A 22651-nucleotide genomic window follows, 5' to 3' on the forward strand; every position below is an offset into this window, starting at 1 on the left:
ATATTTCCTTTTTTTTAGACCCAAAGTAATTTCACGTGTCCAGTCACATGCTTTTCAAATTTACCTTTCCCAACTTTGCCCCCTGTGCAGATAGCAGAAAACTGAAACCATGCAACCAGCAGGTGTTTCGCATTTTCCTAACAGTTCAAAGAATTAAACCTGACCAACAGGTACTACTCAAGCTCAAAAGAACATTACTCACCCTGGCAACTAACAATAGTCCATAGTACACACAACTGATAAGAGAAAAAAGAAGAAAACGGATGCATAAAGAAAGGTTCACTTAGCGGTCAAAATGACCGTTGTCAGTCTTTCTAGGTATAAACATTTATAGCGACTATAATAATAATCCTAAAAGAAAAAAAATTACTGTTGTAAAATCTTAATAAATAGTTAGGAAAAGTCAATGAAGGAAAAAGAGTTTGAAAATTAAACGCAGCAAATATGAGCATTTGAAAATCGTTTGCGGTCAAAATGACCGCTTCCGTCTTTCTAGTGTTAATGCAAGACCTCTTAAAATTTGCGAAATCGATCGTAAATTACAAAAATAATTTTAAAAATAGAATAAAACTATATCTTCAGGGCTCTACCGATCGTCAAAGTTTTGAAAAATTGTCATTTTTATGGCAACTGAAAAAGAAGTACTGTGAATAAAGTTATAAATTTACTGTGAAATAAAAGCTCGACAGCTGAAATAAAAAGATCGTGATTCGTAATATCAACACGAACAGAAAAAAAAAAAAAAACATATGGTGATTACTACTGTAAATGCCTATATGGGAATAACCCCCATTTCCGCAGTAGAATCGTCCACGAAGCTTGGCGCCACGTCTCGATTTGCATGCAACAATATGTTACTGACGACTTCGACTTTGTTTGGTTTCAACTTGCTAATTCCTTTTATTTGTTTCGAGGACTTTCTTGGCTTGACTCACGGGTGTTTTCTTCGTAGCCAAAGTAATTTTAATGCTATAAAAGTACAGTTGCAATTGTTAGTGTTATATGCCGATTCTGTTAGTTTTAAGTAATGAGTTCGAGACGTAGTGAAACTACTTGTGCTATACTGGGACCCTACAAGGAACTTGATGATCGGCAGCTACCTACTGTAAAAGACGTCATAAAATTTATTTTATGTGTCAGGAGCGAACAGAAATGTATGCATAATGGAAAGGACCCTTCCAGTTCAGATATATATACAATTGTTTCTGAAAAAATCAACAGTATTTGGACAAAAGCTTCAATTCCAATCGTAACTAAGGAACGAGTAATTCAATTATTAAAATTCTATTTCGAAAAGTACGTCAATTTGAAACGATACCCCAGAAACAAACGAAGTGATAGTTTTGAAAATAAACTGAAGTGCTTTTTAGAGTCATCTGAGAAGCTCTTCGACGTTGCGGCTTGTAAGTGCCCTGTATTTGAGTCTTGTTCGTGTTTAAAAACTAAAAAAGTTCCCATCAATGAGAGAAGTTTCTTGTTGGATCAAAGAAATGACAGGAAAATGGTGATAAGAGGTGTCGATAAGAAAGAAACAGCTAGATTAATGAAACAACAGCAGAGAAAACTTGAAAGGGCAGCAAAAAAGTCTTCTACTGAAAATAACGATTCTGTCTCAGCAAATTTTGATGACGATTCGATGCGTGAATTTTCTCCAGAAACGTATCCCATAACAGAGACGAATACGGCCTCTACAGGGACAACATCAACTTCAACGACAAATAGGAATACACTGATCTTGCCAACAGTTGCTAAGGTATGTGATAGATACGGTTTGTCGACGCGATCTGCTGTTGCTGTTGCTTCTGCAGTTTTAGCTGATGTCGGCTTGGTTTCAAAAGAAGATTTAACTCTAGTTGTTGATAAAAACAAAATCCACAGAGCTGTAGTTAAAGCTCGGAAAGAAGCTTCCAAAGATATTGGAAGTAATGTTATAAAAAGTATTTACTTTGATGGACGTAAAGACAAGACTCTGATAAATGAGAAAATAGGAGCTCGTTACCATCGCAAAGAAATTTTAGAAGAGCACATCTCAATTTTAGCAGAACCCGGATCAATTTATTTGGGACACACAACGCCAAGTCGTGGCACTGCAAAGGCAATTCTAACTTCGATTACAGCTCTATTAGAAGGTCAATGCTTGAATTTAGAAGACGTGATTTGCGTTGGATGTGACGGAACTGCAATAAACACCGGTTGGAAGGGTGGCGTGATTCAATATTTAGAGGAGTATTTGGAAAGACCATTGCAATGGTGTGTGTGTATGCTTCATGCCAACGAATTACCCCTTCGTCATTTATTCTTGACCTTAGATGGTTGCACTTTGAATCCTAAAGAATATTCCGGACCTATTGGAAAACAGTTAGCTGGTTGTGAAAATAAAATGACATTGTTTTTTTGCGCGGTGGATGATAATTTGCCGAAAAATGTGGTTGATGAACTAAGCACGGATCAAAAATATCTTTATGAGATTTGTCAAGCTGTATCAACTGGTTTCTCTAGTCCTGAGCTGGCAAATCGCCAACCTGGAAAAATGGCGCACTCGAGATGGCTTACTTCTGCTAATCGTATACTCAGACTTTATGTAAGTACTCTTAATCCAACAGAAAATTTGCGATTACTTGTTAACTACGTGGTTAAAGTGTAAGCTCCAGTTTGGTTCTTAATCAAGCAAAAGTCATCTTTTAAGGAAGCAGCCAAACATCTTTTTCAAATGATTGTGTCTCTCGATTTTTACCCGAAAACTTGAATTCTGTTGTGTATTCTGTTCTCAAAAGAAATGCTTTTTTTGCGCACCCAGAAAACCTGCTGATCAGTATGTTGTTTGATGATAGGGAGCACATTCGGGAGTTAGCATTACGAAGAATAAAAAAAGCTAGAGAGGCTGAAAGTAGCACTAAACGCAGAATATTTAAAACACCAAAAATTAACTTCTCTGCTAAAGATTATACGGAAATAATTGTCTGGCAAGAGTGTCAGGTTACAGCACCACCGGTTCTTCGACATATTTCTAACGAGAACCTTCAAATTATGGCAAAAGATAATAGCTTGGAAATCGTTGACTTTCCTTGCCACTCACAATCTGTGGAAAGATGTGTTAAACTAATAACACAGGCTTCACAAAGTGTTACTAACGCTACTTCTAGAGATGGCTTCGTTAGAACCAGGTTGCAATCTCGCGCAGAAATGCCAAATTTTGGACATAAAAATAAGTTTAAATTCTAAACTTTTGTCATTATTTATAAACTGTAGTTCGTTTATTTTGTTTTCTTGTGCTTTGTTTCATTAGTTTCTTAAATAAAATGCTTTCTAAACTTTATTTTTGTATTTTTTATATCATATCGTTTAAGTCTGTCAAAAATGTGAAATATGCAAAACTTCAAAGAGCGGTAGAGCCCTCAAGATGACACGCAATTCCATTTTTTTTACCTTTTTCATGATCTGTGAAAAATTTCGCAAATTTTGACACCTCTTGTGATAGTGTAGCTCAAATTTATTTTTTTCTCATATATGGACGGGACACCCTACCCTATAGTGTTTGAAATTTATTTTAATAAATAAGTTTTCTGAACTATACTTCTAATAAAAAAAATAATTAAGTTGAAAATACGAGCGGGAGTCAAGCTCCTGTGAGCTCCCATTAAAACTAAGCTTTGACTACCTTCGCAGGAAATTGCAGTTTCTAAAATTGACAATGCCTCATTTTACTTGGATTTCTTTATGTTAAAGAAATACTTATTTTTATTTCCGTGCTTGATTTTTAGCAGAAAGGGTCTTCTACTACCTCTATAAGTGGTACTATTAACAGAAAATTTCGTCTACATTGACGCTTTATCTTCTTCTGCAGCAAAATGAAAGTTATAAGAAACGATTATGTACCGTTGTTAAAAATTTATTTTTTTGCTGACATTGTATGAAATGTATATTTTCCATGAGCTGCATAATTACTTACCGGTAAAACTATCAATACTTTTGATAAATGTTCAGATTTCCGGAAATTTTACTTGTTTAAATATGTAAATGCAGTTTATTACTTACAATTTCGCAACTGAACATTAATACATACTCTAGGCTCAACAATCAACAAAGAAATACAAAATAGTTTTGAAAATATGCTTTTGTTGGATTCCGCAAAAATGAAGAAACAAGAACAGAAATTGAATATGGTAAAATTTCTAAGTCTCGGAAATGCTTAACGGTTTTCCCAAGTGAAGCTGGAAAAAATCCTCTAAAGCAAACTCATTCCAAATGATGCGTATAAATTCTTGTAAGTTGTGAATTTCGGTTTGTTCTCTGGAGGACAGTTAAAGAAAAAGAACACTTTATTTAGATTATTGCACTTGTCCCTACCTGCAAATGGCAGTTTTATTTTAATGTGGACGCTTTTCTTTGGCTCCTCATTATCACTTTTTCTTTTGTTCCCGAGGTGACAATAAATACTTCGGAAGAAGTGGAATAGTTTTGATTATTGATGGTAATATTTCCAGATGCGTACCTCATTTCTTTCATTTTATAACTACAAAAACTATTTTACTTTTCTTTAATAAAAAATTCACAACAGAAAGAACGTATATCATTCTGTCCTTCTGTGCTTGCTTATGATTAGGCTTGAAATAAATTTGTTAACATTATAAAGATTTGAATTTACTGTTCTTCTGTTTCATTTTTTTGTAATTATGTTGTTCTACCCACCAACGACAAATCAAGTATAACGAAAGCTAATAAAAGTTTTTACTTTTCGATAAATAATAGGCAATGCTATACCTCAAAACAACTTTATAACTGAAAATCACTCTCTTGTCCACCTACAAATACGGCGGGGGTCATTTTGACCCACAAAAAAGAAATCTGCACTGTTCCCTACATACTGTCATTTACTCGTTAAAAAATTTTAAATTGTCAAAGTTCATGCATAAAAAAACCATGTATTATCTTACTGTAGTCATTTCTTGAAATACGACTCTGACGTGCACCTTGATTATTTTGAACACTTTTTAAGCATAAATAATCATGTAAGAGAATGTGTGTGTGTGTGTGTGGACGGGGGAGGGCAATGTGATATAATTAGGATAATTTACATTCTTCAAAATAAGTATTGTTTTCGTTCAGCAGTGAATTTGCAGCATCAAAAAAAAAGTAGAAAATTTTCACTTTCAAAATAACTTAGACAAAAAGAAAAATACGCTATTTTTCTAATAAAATATTTTTTCTATTTGATTAATAAAAATATTTTTCCACAAATGAAAGTGTAAATATAAAAATAAATGAATAAATAATGGAGCAATTAATTATTCGAAAAAATTCATTAATTAATACATGAAAAAATTGATTGAATAAAATAGTATAAAAATAAGAAAATTAGTGAGTGAATGAATAAGAGTTTATTAGTGACAAATGAGTTTGTAAGTGAATTAATAAATTAAGCAATATAAATAAGTTACACAATGAATGAATACATAAGAGATGTAATAAACGAATGAATGAGTGAACGATTTGAGTTATTTCACTTTGTCCTGCTTTTACTTAACAAATTGTCTTAAACATTTAAAATCAAAACTTGCCTAATATTAACTACATAAGCACTGGACATTAAAGGATGTAAATTAATATTTAAAATGTTAATTACGAAAACTTGATCAATTTATAGCAACAAAAATTATTTTTGATACATCACAGAGTATTACAATATTAGAAGCTAATTTTAAAAATAACTTGTATAAATTTTTAACTTAATCTTAAGAACAGTTAATTGTTTGACTGAAATTAACTATATGTTTAAGAACATTAAACATATTAAGAAAAAAATGCATACATGTATTTTGGGCTCTCAGGGAACTATTTTTTCAATGTATACATATATGGTAACGAATTTGAAGTCTGTTGTCTGGAGCAGTAGACTGTTTGGATCGTAGCTCTATCCATATATTCTACGCATTTTTTACTGCAGAAAAAAACCTGACGAGCAAATCCTGAAAGCATATTATATCGTTCAATTTGGCGATTGTTGTGCACGATGTGTCGAGCGTTCAGTTACAAGCGTCTTCTAAACAAATTGCACTTGATAACACCTGCAGCAGATGCAGCTTTAAAATATTATCAAATCACCTGCGAGCTGTCATAGTTCATAGCAGAAATGGGACATTCATCGCTTAAGTACACATTCCTTTGATCAAACATTGCTTGAAATCGGCAAAAATCCAATCGTCACTACATATGTTAAGGATTTAGTAAAAATAGCAATGCATTTTAAATTAGGTATAATATGCTAAATTCTCCCAGCTGGAATGTAGATATAAGTTCATTTTGTTGAGCTTCACAAATGTAAAGTTATCGAATTCGTGCATGCTTCTAGCATTTTTATTTGTGCATTACGTATAAAAGCTAGAAAAATAACCATTTTAATGGTATAGGTCATTTTGTTTTTCATCTCGTTTTATCAAATTATGTTAAATATGTTTAGGAATGCAAACTTAAACCATTTTTTTCTTTCTTTCTAAAGTTTCACCAATGATAAAAATTAGATGAATGCATCAGACACAAATAGAAATTCGGTTACCACTATTTAAAAGTCTAAAGCACTTTATTCCCCTAAAACTGTCATAAAACGCTTAGCTGAGAATTTTTTTTTCCCTTGTTTTAAAAAAATGCATTCGTATGTTTTCTTATATACTTACGGCCTAATCCAATTGTCAAAAAATAATTATAAGAAAGTAATTCTTTTATTTAAGTATGTTTGCAAATGAGCATGATTGTGCATAAAAAGATATACTTTAATTACACTATTAATTATTTGCACTTGGCTAAGCTTCAAAGTCTTGTTTTTTAGCACAGTTTTTGCAGTAAATTTAAGTATTAAGTCGACAAAGAAAAGTAAAAAGAAAAGAGTTAATAATTTTAGCTGTATCGAACAACATTTTTTTTACGTTTTAGAAAAGAATTATGCATAAAAACAAAACAAACTCAAACAAAAAAAAAAAAGATTTATTATAAAAAACTCACCCTTTTTTCAGTGTTTAAATTTTGTGCTAGTGATTAATAAGAAGTTCTTAACATATTTAATTACCCTGCTCTTTTTTTTTAATTACTTTACTGTTTAAGGATAAAGATATAAATTGTCTTTTTTTATCATACAAATTTAATTATGTTGCAAAATTGTAGCATTTCATATTCACTGACGTAGCGAAGAAAAATTTGTAATCTTTAAAAGGCTTTCGATTCTTAAATACTTATTTTTCTTAAATGATACAGTTCTTTTAAAAGTACACGTATGAAATTCTCACTTGTTTTATGAAAAGATTAAACAAAAGTAGACATTGTTTATTATCCTAAACAATTGAACAGTCATATCATTTTTATGACAAAGAAACCGTTTTCAAAATATTTGCCACGTAGTTAGAAGAAAGACATCCGTTCAAAAGTAATTGAACGCAGCAAAATAAATTTACATTCACAGCACCATAGTAAGTAAAATTTGTGTGGTTAGTTGCATGATTATTTATTTAATTTGAACACAATGCATAAGAGTTAATGGCTTATTTTAAATCTTTTTCGCGAAGCAAACTTGCTTTTATGCACAAAGAAAAATGTTTAAAATCGTTTTATTTGTTAGTAATCTCTGGATTTATCACCAACGGCTTAAAAAATAATAATAACAGCAGATAATATATTTATTACATCATATTGAGTTAGTAGCGTATATACGGAGGGTGGTTAGGATCGGGTGACTATTAAAATGTTTTTAGTGTCTTTTAGAAATAATTGCAAATCGATTGCACAGTTTTCATCGTAATTACCAAAAAAAAATGGACAAGTCTTCCATAAAGATTTCCATTTTTTTTTTCATCATTTTCCCAGCGGAATAACTACATGCTTTTCGGTAGGCTGAATGATAGTACCCAGGGTTTTTAAGTTGGTTAAAAAAATATATATATTTTTAGAGATTTTTTATTATTTAGAGATTTTTTTTAGATAAGCTGATGTGTGTTCATTTTATTATGATTTTTTATTTTTATTTATTTATTTATTTATTTTTGACACATATTTTTGGAACTGTTTCCATTTTTAGGCCTAAACTTTAGTAAAATCAAAGAAGGCAGCTATCTATACTTTTAAAGTAGTTAAATATGGGCGTTCTACGCTTCTCTTAATTTTCATTTGTAAAATCAAAAATACGTTAGAAATAGTGTTTTCTCTAAAAGTGCATTATTTATTCATTTCTATTTTTATATTTTTACTGCTTTCTGAATATTTTCTAGCGTTAATAAAGTTTGATATTTTTATTATTTATTTTTAAAACCAATTTTTCTCTTTTTTTCCCTTCTTTTTAGTGTTATTACAGGTAAAACGGTCATTTTGTCGCGCGTGACGCCTCAAATATATCATTGAAATTGTAACTTTAAAATATTAATGGAAAAAAAAATCCGCTTAACAAATGATACAGTTATGTGTGATATCTTAAGCAAAAATGTCATCATTACCATTTAAAAGCATTACTTTGTAATGAAATTTATGAACCGTTACGTGCGGAACAAGCGATTGACCTTTTCGTAGAATAGCCCTTTAGCGTTCTTGTACTGTAAGCCAAACTATGCATGGGGTATAGTTGTGACAGTAGTTTAGCAAAACTACAAGGAGTGCCAAGGAGCAGCGTTCTCATCTAAAGATCTTTCAGAGTATCATGCCACGTTGTCGAGCGATATTAACGCTAGCAGATGTCAACATTACTTTTTAATAGTTAAAAGTTAATTTAGTCAATTCGCTTCTGTAATTGTCACCATACAAGTATTTGTAATGGCAAAACTAATGAGTACTTACATTCATTATAAGTTAAAGACTAATACTTAAACATCAATAATTACTTTGTACGTAGATTATTTTGTAACGTAATGACAATTGATTTTTTTTCTTCTTGCGAAATAATTTGTAGAATAAGATTAACGCAGCTTTTAGATACAGTTGTGACACTTAAGTAAAATCATTGTATGTTGTGCAAATATATATATATATGTTGTTTTTTACTTTAAAGTGACGAGAAAACGCTTGAAAAAATGAAAGAGGGCATTGCGGCATAAAAAAACGAAAAGGCTTATAAAGAACTAGAAGCGTATGACTTCTTTGGGGAGACAACTGTAGTCAACTCCTCCACTTCTCCCCCGAATGGTAACTAGACCTTCGCGGTTTTGGTGGGAGATGTGGAGTGACTTTCCATCGCCGTCCAACAAAGAAACCATGAACAACAGCTGACCTGATTGAAATTTTGACAACACAAAATACAGTAACACCATCAAAATCAACATTTTGTGTACATAATTAAGGTTGATTGCAATTTGAAGCAAAACAAAAAAAAGGATTTTTTTTTTTTTTTTTAAATACAATTTTGAAGAGAAAATGATGTTACTTCAAAAACGTAAATAATAAGGATAATTAAGTACGAAATGATTAAAAGTTATTTTTCATTTTAGAAACAACATATTTTTCAAAAACAATCTTGATTTGAGATAAGAATGATTAAAAATATACTGGTGCAGTAACAAAGTCATGATCAGTGTAGAATGTCACAGTTGGTAATATGGTCATAATCAGTAAATTGTTGACTTTAGCAAATTGGTGAAAAACGTAACTCGTCCTTTTTTTTTTTTTTTTTTTTTTTTGAATTTCATTGAAGTAAAAGTTTAAGAGGAAAACAAAAATAACAATACCTGTTCACAAAAAATTTAAGATTCTCAGACTCTAAATATTTATTTTTCTTTATTTCAGTGAGGGGAAAAATAAGGATTTGTGCTTGTAAATAAAACTGAGAAGTTTTTGAACATTTTTAAAAACATTTTAATCAATAAAACAGTAGGTTTTCCAGTTTGAATCGGTAATAAAGGGGGAAATTTTAAGATGTGGGTGGAAGGCTTGAGTAAACCTACAATAGAAAAGAAAATGTTTGTAGTCTCCAATTTCTTCACAGATGCAATCTGGAGAGTTGAGGAGTGTTCTTTTAAAAAAGTAGGAATGTGTTAATCCACGATTGGTAAGAAATTGATTGAAATTGGTGTTGAACAACCTGCTAAAAGAAACATTCGGGTGGATTTCAAAAGTCCATCTTACATTTTTTATCTTCTTTGCGGAGAACTTTTACCTGTTCCACGAGTTCGTTATCAGAATCATTAAAATCTGACGGGCTAGTAGGATCGATTACGACCGCAAATTCATCTGGCTGAATGCAAAATGAAACGTTTTTAAGTTTTCTACAGTATTTTAACCCATTGCCTATGGCACCCGAACTCATTTCAGTAACGCTAATACAGTCAACTCCTGATTGTCCTCGGAATTGGGTGGCACAAGTGTCATGGATAATAAAAATCGCGGTTGAACTGCAAAATGGCTAAATGGAGGAACAAATAGCGTAAAAATTGTCCTTCCTCAAAACCTTATCTATATTGATGCATAATACTTTCTACAAATGATGAGAATCTATACATTAGAGTAAAAATGTTTGCATTTTTGCACAACAGAACTTAACATCCACAAAGAACAAGTGTACGTACGATGAAGAAAATACAAAAAATACATAAATAAACAAAAGCAACTCAGTTTAAATGCACAATATTTGCAATGTTTTGACAAAGAAAAAGCCATTGTTATTTGATTTTTACTGTTAAATTACGTGTTCCTTATTATTAATTCACTCGCGGATAATCGGAAGTTTACTGTACGCTAAATTTGGAATTACAGAGTTGAGGCAAGAGAAAAATTCGCTGTTTCAATTCTGTGAAACCTCAATTTAGTTCGTCCAGCACATAATACATGTACATGTAATTTGCCAATTTCTCAATGGATGGCGACACTTACTTTTAAATTTTCTCATTTAAAAAAATGGCTGTTTCGTGCGATGATTCTAATTTTTTTTTTTTTTTTTCAATGTTCCATAATTCTATTTGAACCACTATATGTTCACAATGTTGGAGCCAGACGATTATAAAAAAACACTTTTTATTCTATTTATGCTCAGCTACAAGTATTTTAACAGCAGATCCAGGGGCGCAGCGAGGGGGGGTTTAGGGGTGACCCCCTCCCCCAGAGGGTTATGATTTTTTTTCTTACTAAGGTCCTTATAAAGGCTCAACTATCAAAAAAAAAAAATGAATGCATGAAATTAATACACTTAAATAAGATATATTCTTGTGTACACTGCAGAGCTTAAAACCAGATCAAAACAGGAGGTGTCAAAAGATTAGAAAACGACAGGTGAAGTGAAGGGCAGTTGGAAAGGAATGTGCACTGCAGTTTCGCTTCCAGGAATTTGCACCTCACGGGAAAGATAGAATAGGTGTCACTACTTGACGAGTCGTAAAAAACGCAATGGAGTCAAGAACATTGAGGAGACACTTAACAGAGCTATAGGGGCATTGTCCAGTTGGTGTGATAATAATAACATGTTTTTAAATGCTTCAAAGTCAGCTGTTCAGACGTTTTCGCTTGCACATATGAAAATAAAACCTGAAATAAAATTTAAACAGGATATTCTATCCCATACTGATGAATATGATTATTTGGGAGTAACTTTTGACAGCAAGCTTAATTGGAAATCCCACGTTGAGAAGACTGTTGAAAAGGTATGCAGACGTTTAAACGTATTGAAACGCCTAGCGGGCTGCAAATGGGGCTGTAGTCGTAATACGCTTGAAATTACCTATAGGTCGTTTGTTCTCCCATTAACCCATTAACGCCCAAATTATTTCTGCCGAATATATTTTAACGAATCTAATAAATTTGACTCATTATTGTCTCTTGAGAGTATATAACCTGAAATTAAAACATATTTTAAATTTATTTAAAAATTACAGCCTGTCCTCATTTGAGGACGCTGGGCGTTCAGGGATATAAAATCTTCTTTGTAGAAGAAGTAAATGAACTTTGTTTTAACATGCAAAAATGTGTGATTTGCATCTTATTTTAAGTTTTTTAAAAGAATTTCTTAAAATAATATTTAAATAGCTGTACAACATTCACTCTAAATAAAAATTATAAATTGCAAAATTAATTCATCCTCAAAAACTGCACCAGATGACAAAGAATTTTTAGCTGGTTGACCTCTTTCTACAAGATTGCTTCGACTCTTTTTCAGATAAGCCACTGCCATTTACGTCGAAAGTTCTTGATCGACATTTGTTTCTTAGTGTCCTTTTTGTGGCAGACTCTTATACAAAATATAAGCATTTACATCTGCCATGTCAATCGGGTAAACAAACACCAATACCATTTCTTTCCCCTTATGAATATTGTGTGTTTTTCCAAGTACCATTCATGCTGATCAACACCTCCCAGAAACGTGTTGTATTCTCGTATTATCTTTGATTGAGGGACAGACACTCTTTCTTTTTAAAGGGTGTAAGAATTACGGCTCATGCTTTTTTTTACTAAATCAATCCCCAAGTCCTCATGGTCGGACCAGTAGTCTCTTTCACTAGGCACTACGTGGTATCCATAAAAATTGAAAATCCTATAAATTTCATCAAATCATTTTTAGATAGAGCATAGTCCGGAATATTTTTTATTTCAGCAGCATACCTAAGGGTTTCCCTTAGAATGAGGTCAAACTTCTGGAGTAAAAAATTTTTCAAATGTTTCTAACTTAGTTGCCATATGTCTGTGTCGTCCCCTAAAAATTCATTTGCTTTTATTTTTTCTTTCAATTTTGTGTACTGTGGTTCACTTTTTATCCAATTAACTTTTTTCTTATTTTCCTCTTTTTGGTTGGTGGAGGAATATCATAGTTCTCTTCTACATCACTGTCGTCTTTATCTGCAATTTCAATCTCCACAGTACCAGTGATATCAGATATTTCCGGTAAATTTGTGCCTTCATCATCAATATCCTCTTCATCTGTGAGCTCATCAACTTCAGGGAGAACTGAAATTATGTCTGCTTCAATTTGTTCTGAGAACAAATATTCGTGAGCTTCTTCAATTGTAAGAAACTTACGAGGCATACTATTTTATAATATTCGCGAGTAATTGGGATAACAATCTGGAAATAAAAAGAAAACTTATTTTTGATGTCTAAGGTGTTTTAAATCTAAACAGAATGCAAATATGTGCTTAAAATCTCCAATCAAAGAAGAATAATTAGCGTCGGAAAAATTCTTCTGATTTTGCCTTCAACGCCCAGCGTCCTCAATTGAGGACAGCAATATGTTATATAATATAGAAAACAAAAAATGAGCAGGAAAAGATTGAATTATATTTTATATGTTCAATACAACTCTAAAGGAAGGCAACTATAAATAACATTAAAACTTACCTTGATAATTTTCGGTATAAAAATTCAAAAAGAACAGGCACATGTAGCATTAGAAAAATCGAAAAATGACGATCCAAATAACAGCACTAAAAAATAACCACAAAAATGTGGAACTGGAATAGAATATCTATAGTGCTCTCATCTACTCTCAAAATAATGAAATTACAGTTTCAAGTTAGTTATAGAGCTTTTAAATAATGATTTATTGGCTGTCCTCAAACGAGGACACTGGGCGTTAATGTGTTATTGAGCTATTGCTGTGAAGTACTGAGCCCTGCATCAAAACATGTCCTGAACAGAGTTGAAACTATACATAACCAAGCACTCCGCCTAATAACAGGAGCCGTGAAATCAACACCACTGGATGCATTGTTTTTATTTACTAATTTCAGATCAATAAAATCATACATAGAGGAGAAAACTCTACTTTTATTTGAAAAAATGCAAAGAATACCATTTAGAAACGAATGGAAACCGGAGTTGCACCCGAGATCTCTCAAAACGCAAAAGGAGTTTGTGCAGTTTGCGCTTGATACAAAACGAACGTATGACATCAATTCTAACCTACAGTCGCTCCCTTTACCAACAAACCCATGCGAATACGAACCAGTGAATTATGATTTAAATTTGATACAGCCTGTTTTAAAGAGTGATACTGACCAAGTAGTTCTTAGGGCCATTGCTCTGGAGACGATTTACACTAAATACCCCGAAAGTGAATGGATACATATATATACCGATGGGTCAAGAGTAGCAGACCATATAAATGCAGGTGCAGGCGTCTACAGTGAGCACTTTTCTTTTTCTATTCCTGTTGGTAAATATGCCTCTGCATTCGATGGAGAGGTAAAAGCTATACACCTGGCTCTAGATCAGTTGAAATACCGTGATTTTAAACTTAAGGGATGCGTTGTCCTATCGGATTCTCAAGCGGCTATTGAGGCGATAGCATCGATAAAGAGCTGCAAATCGCAGGAAATTTCTGAATGTCGCAGTTTCATGAACGATCTGGTGCAGCAGAATATAAAAGTGGTATTGCAGAGGATCCCTGCACACTGTGGGATTAGAGGAAATGAGCTTGCTGATGCTCTGGCCAAGAGGGGTTCTGCTATTATTCAACTACCAAATGAGCCAGTCTCATTCAATGCTATAAAGTTATATATAAGGAAAAAATCAAGAGTTTTTTTTTTTTTTTTGGCAAGACCTAAAAGCTAGAAGCAACCACAAAGTTTGGTTTATAAACCGTGATTTTGTCCCTTCAGCACCAAGAGCAGAGTCAGTGGCTTTGTTTCGACTTTTAACTGACCATGACTGTTTACCAAAACATCTTTACCGCTTAAGGATTGTGAAGAGTCCCAATTGCCCCCTTTGCAATTCAAAAGAAGAAATGGACATTCGTCACCTGCACACTTGCACCCAGCTTTCCAGATGTAGCCTGTGTGACCGTTATTGGGAAGCAAGAGAGCGTATCGGCAGCTAAATATTTCACCCTATTGTTTCTGTATTTTTCCTTGTTCTGTGCATTGTGTTTGTTTTTGCTATTTTGTTCTTTGTAACCTTTTCTTGCTGCCAGCCACTGGAAATTAAAAAAAAAAAAAAAAAAAACTTGACGAGTCTGAAGAAAAGGGTAGGAAGCGTCTTTGACATTACTCACACAGGATTAGCTTCTCACAGCCAATACCCCCGGAAATCCCTGGAGCAGGACTATAGATATTTACATTGTCAGTATTATAGGGTCCTGTTCCTGGAGTGTCGTCTCAGCTATACACCAATAAGAGAGGAGAAAGGAACAGGAGGGACGTAAGCACAAAATTTGAAACTCGGACATGTAACTGAGATTCCTGGTTCATTGAAAGTTTTTGTCCTTGAGAATCAAAGAGTTCAGATTAACCTGCAACCGTTTGCAAGACCTTTTACTTCCCAGTTAGTTTTCCGCAATCAAAAATATAGCTTTGAACAGCAGATCAAGTTTTTTTTTAATTGGTTGCTCTGAGAGGCCTCAGCAAGAAAACAGCCATTGTGGTTCGTCGCTTCTGTTGAGTTTTATGAGTTCTTGTGCAATTTCGCTATTTTGATGGATATTAGACGATTCTTCGGCCAGCCTGCTCCTACATCTTGTACAAGCTCAACTTCAACTACTTCAGGTAAGTTTTACTTTTTAAAACTGTTATGCAATAAAGAGAAGAAAATAATAAAGTGATAGGCATAAGCGAAAAGTTTTTTTTTTTTTAATTCTTCTTGTTCTGTTCTTGTAATCTGTTCTTGTAATTTTTGATTTTTTTCTATTGACTGAAATACTCTTAGCCCATATTCGTTTCTCATAAGTCAAATCCTTTTTTGTTATTTGTTAAACTAATTTCAAATGAATATTTAAGCTAGTATTTCTTTTCACAGGTAATGAGGAAGGAGAGAGAAAAGAGGAACCGACTCCACTCATTTCGGTAACGAAAAAAAGAAAACTTGAGGAGAATGAAGTGTCAACGGATTTACGCAGCCCGAACTCTTCAATGACGTATAGTTCCGACATTGGCTTGTATATGGAAAAACAGGTAAATTACGAAGCTTGTTGATACTGTATGTGTATGTTTTTGGAAAGTATTTATATTTCAGGAACTTATTTTTTTTTTTCCAGATTAATGATAACACAAGGAAGGAACTTCTTTTGAGCCCTTGGAAACCAGATTTGAGCTTCAAATTTCCCTCATCTGGACCAAGAAATTTGAGATTTGTTTTGAAATGGCTTGGTGAGAGGGACTGGCTTGTATACTCGCCATCCGAAGACGGAGCAGTCTGTAAGTTTTGCTTCTTATTTAGCAATACGGTTGGGAAACAGCGTTCGTGCCCAGGAAAACTAGTGGACGCTAAAGAAGTTTTCCGGGAACATGAAAAAGCAAAATACCACTCTGATTGTCTTCAAAGAGCGGGTGAATTCTTAGCCACATACACGGAAAAAGTTCCTAGCATTGAAATGGCTTTAGATGTGGGTAAGTTAGCTCAAATCAAGAAAAACAGGGAGCAGCTGAAAACCATAATATCAACAGCACTTTTTCTTGCCAGAAGAGGATTGGCGTTTCGAGGTCACAGAGATTCTGGAGCCTGTTTGGAGAACGAAAAATCGAAAGAAGAGGGGAATTTCAAGGCTCTTCTGAGATTTCGTGTTGAATCTGGAGATACTCTCTTGAAGAACCATTTAGAAACAGCAGGAGCTAATGCCACATATACAAGCTGGCAGATTCAGAATGAAATCATAGCATCGTTCAACAACATTATCATCAGGAAGATCGTTGAGCAAGTAAAAAGGCTCAGTGGTTTTCGATTCTCGTTGACGAAACGACTGATGTCAGCAAAATTAAGCAAATGACTTTCTGCGTCAGATTTATAGAGGAGGGTAAATTGCACGAAGAATTCTTGCAGTTTATCCCAATCACTGATGCAACTGGAAAGGGACTAGCTGAAACAATAATCAAAACCATAAATGACCTGAATCTCGAGCCCCAATGTATAGTTGGTCAAGGTTATGATGGTGCAAGGGCTATGAGTGGAGACATAAAAGGAGTTCAAGCACTCATATAAGAGACGTACCCACGATCTCTGCATGTACATTGTAGCTCGCATTGCTTAAATCTTTGCATATCTGACGGATGCTCTGTTCCATTAATAAGGCATTGCATTGGTGTCATTGAGCGAGCGCATAATTTTTTTAACACCCCGAAGCGGCAGGCAGCTTTGACAGTAGAGATTCAAGCAATCGAAATTGACAGAACAAAAAAAGAAAAATTGAAGAGCTTCTGTCCCACTCGTTGGATTGAACGCCATTGCGCGGTAACAAGCTTTATTGAGCTTCTACACCCTCTGCTTTTAGCTTTGGAACAAATAAAAACGTGGCTTGACACGAAAACAGCCACTGAAGCCCAGCTTCTCCAGAGTGCAATACTAAAATGCGATTTTTTGGTGAGCCTTTTTGTGATTGATCACGTATTTTCTCTGACCTTGCCACTCAGCTTATATTTGCAGAAAGAAAATCTGGATCTTTCAACTGCAATAAAATCAGTCATGATCGTCAAGAGGAAGCTTGTAAATATAAGAAGTAACGCTGAAGAAACATTTTCTCATGTTTTCGAAAAAGCAAGTGAGCTTTGCGTTGATTTGGATGTCCCAATTTCTAAGGAAAGGATGGTATGGCGGCGGGCGAAGAGAGATAATGTCCCAGCAGATACCGTTGAAGAGTACTTTCGACGCTCTCTTTTCATACCTTTTCTGGAAAACACCATCCAAGCTCTTTATGAGAAATTTGAATCTCACCAGAGAATATTAACACCCTTCCAGTTTTTGATAAATGATGACATAAACGATGAAGTCACTTCTGATCTTATGAAACTAGCAGACTTTTATGAGATTGATGCTTCAAGATTACACGGGTAAATTATTCTTTGGCAAAAGATCGTAAAAGAAAAAGAACCAAAAGATGCAATTGAAGCTTTGTAACACTGCAACGTTGATTTACTTCCTACAATAAGGTCCCTTCTCATCATTTTCGCCACGATTCCGGTCACTACATGTACCCCTGAAAGGTCGTATTCCTCTTTAAAATTATTGAAAACGTACTTGAGAAACAAAACTTACGAAGAGCGTTTGAAAGGACTAGCAATGACTTACATCCATGATCGAGTTCATATTAATGAAGATGATGTTCTGAACGAGCTAGCACAAAAGTCACGCAGATTACAGATTTCTTTGTAACCACCGAATGGTATTTGCAACTAGTTTCCTTTGTCCTCGTAAAGGTTCATTTTTAATCTCAATGACCAAAAAGTCCATTTAAAAAAAATTCATATTTGTATTTTGCCTATTTTTCTTTGCACTTTTATTTTATTTTTTAAATTTACATTTAACGCTTTTTTTTATATTATACCATTTTATCTTTTCATATATTTATATCACTCTAATGAATTATTTCACTTGAATTTAATATTGCCTTGAATATCATAATTTGTTTACACTTCTCGTTTTAGAAGTAATTCTGTTAGGGTTGTTGTTAATTTGTTTGCCTTCGACAGAAAGCAGTGGAACCAATTTGCTAATGAGCAGAGATAAAAATGTTGTTTACATACAAATAAACAGGAGTTGGATATTTATAAAGTCGATTGCATTTAATTCTTATTGTCGCTTATGAAGCAAAAAATCAGCTATAAACTGATTTCCATAGTTAAAAAAAATATATATTTCTTAAACTGTGCTAGCATAATAGATTTGTTTTACACTACATAGTAATACAGAAATATGGGATGTATAAGAAAATTATATGGTTTCAATAGTTGAAATTAACATTTTCCGTACAGTTGTATTTCTGGATATTTCTTTCGAATAAAAAAATCCCTCTCTGCGATACAGCCAGGAGGATGGTAATTGTCACCCCTGCACTTTTGGTTTTAAGATATATTACCAATCCTGGTATATTGATGTATATACATTCAAGGATTGCTATGAATAAAAAAACCCCTTCAAGAGGAAATCCTGGCTGCGCTAGTGTCCAATGCAATAAAACGTAATAATGTGGATATGCAAGGGTTGATTATACAGCGCTAGAAAGTGTCTATACTTGGGAGACGCATTGAAGAAATGTTATCAAAATGCAGGAAATAGAGATTTTGGAAAAAAAATATTGTAGGACATAATTTTGCGAAGAGATTCAGACTCAATACATGTCTTTTTTTCCCTAAATTTTTGATACAGCAGACATGTGAATACCATTCAAAATATTAACGATCTGCTCACTAGCGCAGCCAGGATTTCCTCTTGGGGAGGGGGGGTTATTCAGAGCAATCCTTGAATGTATATACATCAATATACCAGGATTGGTAATATATCTTAAAACCAAAAGTACAGGGGTGACAATTACCACCCTCCTGGCTGTATCGCAGAGAGGGTTTTCTTATTCGAAAGAAATATCCAGAAATACAACTGTACGGAAAATGTTAATTTCAACTATTGAAACCATATAATTTTCTTATACATCCCATATTTCTGTATTACTATGTGGTGTAAAACAAATCTATTATGCTACCACAGTTTAAGAAATAATTTTTTTTTTAACTATGGAAATCAGTTTATAGCCGATTTTTTGCTTCATAAGCGACAATAAGAATTAAATGCAATCGACTTTATATAAATATCCAACTCCTGTTTATTTGTATATAAACAACATTTTTATCTCTGCTCATTAGCAAATTGGTTCCACTGCTTTCTGTCGAAGGCAAACAAATTAACAACAACCCTAATAGAATTACTTCTAAAACGAGAAGTGTAAACAAATTATGATATTCAAGGCAATATTAAATTCAAGTGAAATAATTCATTAGAGTGATATAAATATGAGAAAAGATAAAATGGTATAATATAAAAAAAAGCGTTAAATGTAAATGTAAAAAATAAAATAAAAGTGCAAAGGAAAATAGGCAAAATACAAATATGAATATTTTTTAAATGGACTTTTTGGTCATTGAGATTAAAAATGAACCTTTACGAGGACAAAGAAAACTAGTTGCAAATACCATTCGGTGGTTACAAAGAAATCTGTAATCTGCGTGACTTTTGTGCTAGCTCGTTCAGAACTTCATCTTCACTAATATGAATTCGATCATGGATGTAAGTCATTGCTAGTCCATTCAAACGCTCTTTGCAAGTTTTGTTTCTCAAGTACGTTTTCAATAATTTTAAAGAGGAATACGACCTTTCAGGGGTACATGTAGTGACCGGAATCGTGGCGAAAATGATGAGAAGGGACCTTATTGTAGGAAGTAAATCAACGTTGCAGTGTTGCAAAGCTTCAATTGCATCTTTTGGTTCTTTTTCTTTTACGATCTCTTGCCAAAGAATAATTTACCCGTGTAATCTTGAAGCATCAAGCTCATAAAAGTCTGCTAGTTTCATAAGATCAGAAGTGACTTCATCGTTTATGTCATCATTTATCAAAAACTGGAAGGGTGTTAATATTCTCTGGTGAGATTCAAATTTCTCATAAAGAGTTTGGATGGTGTTTTCCAGAAAAGGTATGAAAAGAGAGCGTCGAAAGTACTCTTCAACGGTATCTGCTGGGACATTATCTCTCTTCGCCCGCCGCCATACCATCATTTCCTTAGAAATTGGGACATCCAAATCAACGCAAAGCTCACTTGCTTTTCCGAAAACATGAGAAAATGTTTCCTCAGCGTTACTTCTTATATTCTCAAGCTTCCTCTTGACGATCATGACTGATTTTATTGCAGTTGAAAGATCCAGATTTTCTTTCTGCAAATATAAGCTGAGTGGCAAGGTGATCAATCACAAAAAGGCTCACCAAGAAATCGCATTTTAGTATTGCACTCTGGAGAAGCTGGGCTTCAGTGGCTGTTTTCGTGTCAAGCCACATTTTTATTTGTTCCAAAGCTAAAAGCAGAGGGTGTAGAAGCTCAATAAAGCTTGTTACCGCTCAATGGCGTTCAATCCAACGAGTGGGACAGATTCTCTTCAATTTTTCGTTTTTTGTTCTGTCAATTTCGATTGCTTGAATCTCTACTGTCAAAGCTGCCTGCCGCTTCGGGGTGTTAAAAAAATTATGCGCTCGCTCAATGACACCAATGCAATGCCTTATTAATGGAACAGAGCATCCGTCAGATATGCAAAGATTTAAGCAATGCGAGCTACAATGTACATGCAGAGCTCGTGGATACGTCTCTTTAATGAGTGCTTGAACTCCTTTTATGTCTCCACTCATAGCCCTTGCACCATCATAACCTTGACCAACTATACATTGGGGCTGGAGATTCCGGTCATTTATGGTTTTGATTATTGTTTCAGCTAGTCCCTTTCCAGTTGCATCAGTGATTGGGATAAACTGCAAGAATTCTTCGTGCACTTTACCCTCCTTTATAAATCTGACGCAGAAAGTCATTTGCTTAATTTTGCTGACATCAGTCGTTTCGTCAACGAGAATCGAAAACCACTGAACCTTTTTTACTTGCTCAACGATCTTCCTGATGATAATGTTGTTGAACGATGCTATGATTTCATTCTGAATCTGCCAGCTTGTATATGTGGCATTAGCTCCTGCTGTTTCTAAATGGTTCTTTAAGAGAGTATCTCCATATTCAACACGAAATCTCAGAAGAGCCTTGAAGTTCCCCTCTTCTTTCGATTTTTCGTTCTCCAAACAGGCTCCAGAATCTCTGTGACCTCGAAACGCCAATCCTCTTCTAGCAAGAAAAAGTGCTGTTGATATTATGGGTTTCAGCTGCTCCCTGTTTTTCTTGATTTGAGCTAACTTACCCACATCTAAAGCCTTTTCAATGCTAGGGACTTTTTCCGTGTATGTGGCTAAGAATTCACCCGCCCTTTGAAGACAATCAGAGTGGTATTTTGCCTTTTCATGTTCCTGGAAAACTTCTTTAGCGTCTTTCCAGTTTCTGAATGGCTGTCTCACTAGTTTTCCTGGGCACGAACGCTGTTTTCCAACCGTAGTGCTAAATAAGAAGCAAAACTTACAGAATGCTCCGTCTTCGGATGGCGAGTATACTAGCCAGTCCCTCTCACCAAGCCACTTCAAAACAAATCTCAAATTTCTTGGTCCAGATGAGGGAAATTTAAAGCTCAAATCTGGTTTCCAAGGGCTCAAAATAAGTTCCTTCCTTGGGTTATCATTAATCTGAAAAAAAAAAAAAAAAACAAATAAGTTCCTGAAATATAAATACTTTCCAAAAACATATACATAAAGTATCAACAAGCTTCGTAATTTACCTGTTTTTCCATATACAAGCCGATGTCGGAACTATACGTCATTGATGAGTTTGGGCTGCGTAAATCTGGTGACACTTCATTCTCCTCAAGTTTTCTTTTTTTCGTTACCGAAATGAGTGGAGTCGGTTCCTCTTTTCTCTCTCCTTCCTCATTACCTGTGAAAAGAAATACTAGCTTAAATATTCATTTGAAATTAGTTTAACAAATAACAAAAAAAGGTTTTGATTTATGAGAAACGAATACGGCCTAAGAGTATTTCAGTCAATAGAAAAAAAAACAAAAATTACAAGAACAGAACAAGAAGAATTTAAAAAAAAAAACTTTTCGCTTATGCCTATCACTTTATTATTTTCTTTTCTTTATTGCATAACAGTTTTAAAAAGTAAAACTTACCTGAAGTAGTTGAAGTTGAGCTTGTACAAGATGTAGGAGCAGGCTGGCCGAAGAATCGTCTAATATCCATCAAAATAGCAAAATTGCGCAAGAACTCATAAAACTCAACAGAAGCGACGAACCACAATGGCAGTTTTCTTGCTGAGGCCTCTCAGAGCAACCAATTAAAAAAAAAACTTGATCTGCTGTTCAAAGCTAT

At 34.0% G+C, this 22651-nt stretch overlaps 1 protein-coding gene across 1 annotated transcript; it reads right to left on the reverse strand.

The window, feature by feature from the left end:
* Positions 1–19494: 19494 nt before the first annotated feature.
* Positions 19495–22101, reverse strand: LOC129226804 (uncharacterized). Its single transcript, XM_054861432.1, has 3 exons — positions 22060–22101; positions 20997–21967; positions 19495–19576 (listed from the first exon to the last, which is right to left on the reverse strand). Exons 1-3 carry the CDS (start codon positions 22099–22101, stop codon positions 19495–19497), a joined length of 1095 nt encoding a protein of 364 aa, XP_054717407.1.
* Between the last annotated feature and the right edge of the window lie 550 nt (positions 22102–22651).

Source organism: Uloborus diversus, chromosome 7, assembly GCF_026930045.1.
Source record: "Uloborus diversus isolate 005 chromosome 7, Udiv.v.3.1, whole genome shotgun sequence".
In the NCBI taxonomy this organism is placed as follows: Eukaryota; Metazoa; Arthropoda; class Arachnida; order Araneae; family Uloboridae; genus Uloborus; species Uloborus diversus.

What these genes read in the sequence shown, in the direction of transcription:
- LOC129226804 (XM_054861432.1), bottom strand. Translation starts at nt 22,101, where the DNA reads ATGACGTATAGTTCCGACATCGGCTTGTATATGGAAAAACAG. An exon ending in GCTTGTATATGGAAAAACAG is followed by an intron (nt 21,968 to 22,059) that starts GTAAATTACGAA and finishes TTTTTTTTTCAG; the next exon opens with ATTAATGATAACCCAAGGAA. An exon ending in CAAGCACTCATTAAAGAGAC is followed by an intron (nt 19,577 to 20,996) that starts GTATCCACGAGC and finishes TTCTCGTTTTAG; the next exon opens with AAGTAATTCTATTAGGGTTG.